General features: G+C 45.9%; 1 protein-coding gene across 1 annotated transcript in view; it reads left to right on the forward strand.

The window, feature by feature from the left end:
* LOC136652549 (vomeronasal type-2 receptor 26-like) overlaps nucleotides 1-4587 on the forward strand; it is a 4678-nt gene extending 91 nt beyond the window's left edge. Inside the window, exons 1-3 of the mRNA XM_066629486.1 lie at nucleotides 1-233; nucleotides 3262-3388; nucleotides 3752-4587. The exon at nucleotides 1-233 is cut by the window's left edge and continues 91 nt beyond it. Coding sequence (XP_066485583.1) covers nucleotides 1-233; nucleotides 3262-3388; nucleotides 3752-4587 — 1196 coding nt within the window. The remainder of the gene's footprint in view (nucleotides 234-3261; nucleotides 3389-3751) is intronic.
* Nucleotides 4588-5836: the final 1249 nt, after the last annotated feature.

The following is a 5836-nucleotide window of genomic DNA, read 5'->3' on the forward strand; positions in this document are numbered from 1 at the left end:
CATTCGAGTGTTGCGGTGATGGGAAAATTAAAACTTGTAAAAACTGTACTGGAGAGGAGAAACTGGAGAGCCTGCATCAGACTGCATTTGAGATGGAGATGAGTGATGTGAGCTACCGTATTTACAATGGTCTCTATGCTGTAGCACATGCTTTAAATGCCATATATGCGTCCAGGCCGAAAACAATGCTGAACAGAGACACATGCAAACCTTTGAACATTGAACCCTGGCAGGTATATTCCTCACTGTATTGAAACGGTTATGTATGATGCAATCCCAAGCACACTTACTAGGAAGATAATTGGAGCACAGTGGAAATCACTTCTATGTAAACTTGCTGTGGATTGAATGGGTGGTGTGGGTGAAATCATGTTCCCAGGCACATGCTGGGTGGCATATTGCTAAAGCTAAGCAGATCTGAAGCTTGCAGGACTTTGATGACAGACCTCTTGGATATCCCAGGCACATTGCTATATAGCCCAAGCCTATGCATGTCTACTCAGATGTAAGTCCATTGCGTTCAATGGGGTTGACTCCAAGGAAACGGCATAGGGTTGAAGTCTTAAGTTCCAAAATGTAAAAAAAGCGGAATATAACAGGAACGTGTGACTCAGGTCGCGGGTGAGACAGAACTGCCCCTTTGTAGCCCATGGGAAAGTGCCACAGCTGTCCCACCTGCTTACACCAGAGGAGGCTCTCTTTACCCCTGAGAGAGCAGGGGCGAGGATAGCCTCCTCAGGTGTAAGAAGGCATGGCAACTGCAGTGCTTTTCCAAGGACAACGAGAGGGCAGTTCTGCCACACCTGCTGCCCCGAATCGCACGTTCCTGAAATATTAATTTTCATTGTGAAAGCATCCACAAAGCTCCCTGGAAACCTTTGAGTAGAGAAACAAACTGAATACTTCAATAGGGCCCAATCCTACCCAATTTCCAGCACCAATGAGCTGCATCGTAGCCCCAAGTAAAGGAACAATTGTTCCCTGATCCTGACAAGGCCTCTGTGACTATCCCCCACAGGGTATAGCAGGATACAGAGCAGGCCCCATTGGCACAGATGCATCAGTGCTGCAAAGTTTAGATTGGGCCTATAGATGTGGAAATGTTGGATATGATGGTGAGCTGAGAGGAGAGGAAGATGAGGAAGATCTGCCAGGTGTACTCTAATAGTTTTTAATAAATGAAAAATGTTCTTTTAACTTGTACATCCCAGGTTTACAGGTGCCTTTTCTGATCAGGGGTTTGGTCATACAGTGCGCAATATACATTGAAGCTATCAGCTGTTTTCTGTTTTTGTCCAATCTAGATGCACTCTTTTTTGAAGAATGTCCACTTTAACAATGGTGCTGGCCATGAAGTCTGGTTTGCCAATCAGGAACTGTCTTCCAGACTTGATGTCATCAACTGGGTCACTTTCCCCAATCAATCCTTCCTTAAGATCCAAGCTGGAAAGATTTCTCCAAGTCAAGGGTTTACCATCCATGATGAGGCCATTGTGTGGAATAGCAGATTTCAGCAGGTAGGGTTAAATCCTTCAGCAAGGTCACCTCTTCATTTGCTTGGGAACATTCCTGAACATGAGAGCATTCCTGGAGGCATGCACTGCATGCTATGGTGGGGGCAGGATTGAGAGGCCTTTGAGATGTAAAGGAGCATACTTTCCCCTGACCTCTGTATAGGCCCCCTGACAGCCTAGGGGTCTCCTTGTACCTATGCCAGCTCTATAACTGGTATAAGCCCGAGGAGAGCCTGAGGGTGGGGAAGCTTGAAAACTAGGGGATAGGATCCGACATGCATGAATCCCAGCAGATCAACCCCTTCTCTCCCTGACACACCTCGGTTTCTCCCCTATTGTGCCCTCTTACTCTTCCTTCTGCCCATGGACTACCCCTGCTGAAAACTTATTTGGTTTGGTAGAGTCTCCATTTGTGGCAGTGGCCAGACCGCATGCAACAGTGGCTTGGCGTTCGTGGTGCCAGAAACCGTTCTGCAATGTTGGAATGTGAGTCCTGGCAGTGCAGGGTGACCATAGTATTTTACCCCTGCAGCACAATCCTATGCCTGTCTACTCGGAAATAAGTCTCACTGTGTTGAGTTGTGCTTGCTCCCAGGAAAGTGTTCATAGGATTGCAGCCTGACAGTCATAGTTGCCACTATAAAAGTCTTGTAGGAATGCTGCAAACATACCATTAGTACATATACCTAAAGTTTAAATCCAAATGAACTTTAACCTAAACCCATACTGGGTCATTCCTGTCCTCTATGGATGCAGATATGTTTAAACTAGTTTAAACATATCTGCAAGGCACGTAGTCTGTCATGTTGATTAATCAAATACCTCTATTGAGATAAAGATGCTAAATAAATATATCTATGTTGAGATAAATAACAAATAGATAGCTGGGGTTTGAGGTGGGACCCACCTTTTAACAAGTTGAAGCACCCTGAAAAAAGGATGGCTGTGGTGTTGGGCATTAAAAGACAGCTTCCAACTCTGTCCCAGTTTTTTACTCTTAGATGCTACCCCATTCAGAATCTAATTGCCATTGGGCACTGGCATACCTGGGAGGATAAAGGGGGACAAATACCCTGAGGTGCCACCCCTCCAAGGCCCCCCACCACCATCCATACTCCCGCCACCACCCACACCCCCCAACCACCGATTTCAGCTGCCCATCAGAGGCCTTCAGGGGATCATGGAAGCTGGTCCACCGGAGGCATCTGGAAGGCTTTTAAATGAATGATGAAAACTCGAAATGATGTTTAAAAGCTCTTATAAGGCCTCCAGAGGGCCAGAGGAGGTCACGCGCAGCCTGGACAGGATGGTTAGGGGTCGCAACAGGTGGGAGGAGCATTCTGAAATCCTGGCCCCGGACAGCACAGGGTCCAGGAATGCCAGTGCTGTTGGGCCTATTCCCTGATGAAATAAAAGCATGCTAAGTTTTCTGCTAGTGGAAGGGCACTTTTGAACTAAAGCCAAATAGTGATGCATTTCCTCTTTCATTTGGGCTCTGCTCTGAACTGTTTTGAATCCCAGTAGGAAGAATAAACCTTACAGAAATGTGAGTATGCAACTCTCCCTGAAATAAAAGACAGCAGGAGTCTTCACCAGGTCGCTGGCAGCAGGGGAGTTCTCTGTTGCTGGTCAGGATTGAGGTGAGCTCCTGCTCGTGATAAGCTGAAGTCCACAGAAAGGGAAGGATGATTGTGGTGTTGAGCATCAAATGTTTGCTTCAGCACTTCTCCCCATTCTTTATTACTAGAATGTGCCTCATTCAACTTGTGTTGAGAGCTGCCACGCTGGACACAGCAAGACGGTTCGAGAGGGGGAAGCAATCTGTTGCTATGACTGTACTCCGTGTCCAGACGACATGATGTCTAACCAAACAGGTAAGTGGCAGTGCACAGATTTTCCAGGAAATATTTGCAAACATTAGTCTACCCTAACATACGCCTTTGCATTGGTCTGCTGTTCTCCAAAGACTTAAATCATGAGGCACTGATTCTTAAAATGCACACTGGTTGCAACAAGGGAGTCACCTTGAAAGACATCAGAGGCAGTCCATTACACAGTTAAGGGCACTTAATCCCACTGGTGCCTATCCCTTGCTGCATTTGGTCATTCCCTCCCCCGACCGTAAGCACTGAAGTGCTAACAAAGAAAATGGGGAATTCTTGTCCGACATTTACTTCCAACCTCCCATCATTCTTATGACTTAATAGAGTTACTGACACCCTGTTTGTCCTTTTCAGATGCAGTTCATTGCATCAAATGTCCACAAGATGAGTATCCAAACAAGAACCAAGATCAATGTATCCCCAAACAGACAGCCTTCCTAAACTACAATGAGCCCTTAGGAATCAGTTTGGTTTCCATCGCTTTGTCCTTTACAACAATGACAGTTTTGGTGATACTGATCTTTTTAAAGAATTGGAACACTCCCATTGTCAAAGCCAACAATCAAAACCTCACCTGCACTCTTCTCACCTCCATCCTGCTTTGCTATCTTTCCTCCCTGCTCTTCATTGGTGAACCTGGCAAGGTCTCCTGCCTTCTCCGACAATCGGCTTTTGGCATCATTTTCTCTGTGGCTGTTTCTTGTGTTTTGGCAAAAACCACCACTGTGGTCCTGGCCTTCATGGCCACCCAGCCAGGAAACAGGATGAGGAAATGGCTGGGGAAAAAAGTGGCCCACTCCATTGTCCTTTCCTGTTCCCTCATTCAAGTGGGGATTTGCACTGTATGGCTGTCCAACTCTCCTCCTTTTCCAGATGTTGACATGCACTCCCAGACTGAGTACATCATAGTGGCGTGTAATGAAGGGTCGATCATCATGCTCTATTCTGTCCTGGGCTATGTTGGTTTTCTGGCCCTCACCAGCTTCACAGTCGCTTTCCTTGCCCGAAAACTGCCAGATACTTTCAATGAAGCCAAATTCATCACCTTCAGCATGCTGTTCTTCTGCAGTGTGTGGATCTCCTTCATTCCTGCTTACCTGAGCAGCAAGGGGAAAGACATTGTGGCCATGGAGGTCTTTGCCATCTTGGCCTCCAACACTGGCCTCCTGACTTGCATTTTTTCTTCCTAAATGCTATGTAATTGTTCTAAAACCAGATCTCAACTCCAAGCAGCTGCTAACAGAGAAAAGAAGTAATTAAATCAAATTCTAAGATGATAGTTGTTTTGCATGTTTTTCTCTCTACATTTTTCCATACAGTATGAATATTGGATCACAGCATATCTCATTTTTAACTGACCCAATTCTTTTGAATCCACAAGGTGGGGTGAAAAATCATTTCAGCAGCAATAGTTGCATCTCCTTGGTGGCTATCCAAGGATAATGTTAATATTGCAGGATAAAGACACAACACAGAAGTCAAAATGTTGAAAGAAGGAAATACATATTTCATATTAGAAGCATGATGCTGATGCAGCACAGGGTCACCGAAAGAACCCAAAGGTTTCCATCCTCTTCCAAGGATGGAAGAATCTTCTTCCAAGAAGTCCTTCCTTCACAGGAAGAATGCTTTTTCTAAGAAGAGGAAAGGAATCTTTGTAGCCTACTTAACTGTTGCGAGCTGCTGGAGAGCGGACGACGTTCACTCAGCTGGCTGCCCGGCTGGTAGCTCGGCTTGCCTATCTCCCAAGGTCGGAGCACACTCACTCCCGGTGACAAAGACGACACAAGGCAGAAGTCCTCCACCAAATGCCTCTTTACTATGTACAAGATATTTACAAGAGCAACAGTCCAAATAGTACAAATGGTACACGAATCACTGATCTCACTGGCGTAGCCTTCGGCACAAAATCCACTCTGCATCTCCCACACCTTTGCTAGCCCCTGCAGGAACTTATACTGGTGACAGCCAATCAGCATGAGGGAAATACTGCATAGTCATGCTGACTTGGCATGTGCTGCCACACACACACACACACACACACAGGGAATGTCACCTAGTGTACATCACCCGATATTGCATCAGCTTAGTTCCCAGGGTGCTGTGCTGGCTCAGTCTGGCCAAGGCTTCAGGCCTGCTACTATTCAGCCAGTAAATTACCTAGCAGTCCCGGGGATGAACCCTTGACATAACTATTCTTTACAATCTCCTTTCAAATGGCCTCTTGTCTGGGTGAAATTGAGGGACATCTGCCTCTGCTGGGCTCGCATCGAGTCCCTTTACTGTTGTATGCTGACGATGCGGTCCTGCTATCTCAATCATGTCTTGGTTTAAAACTTTTGGTTCTTAAATGCGTAGGTTACCTTACGTCAAACAAACTTTCCTTTAGTTTTGATAAAACTGAAATTATGATCTTTAGTGATACTTGGAGGAAATATT

This window comes from Tiliqua scincoides, chromosome 5 (genome assembly GCF_035046505.1).
Source record: "Tiliqua scincoides isolate rTilSci1 chromosome 5, rTilSci1.hap2, whole genome shotgun sequence".
Lineage (NCBI taxonomy): Eukaryota > Metazoa > Chordata > Lepidosauria > Squamata > Scincidae > Tiliqua > Tiliqua scincoides.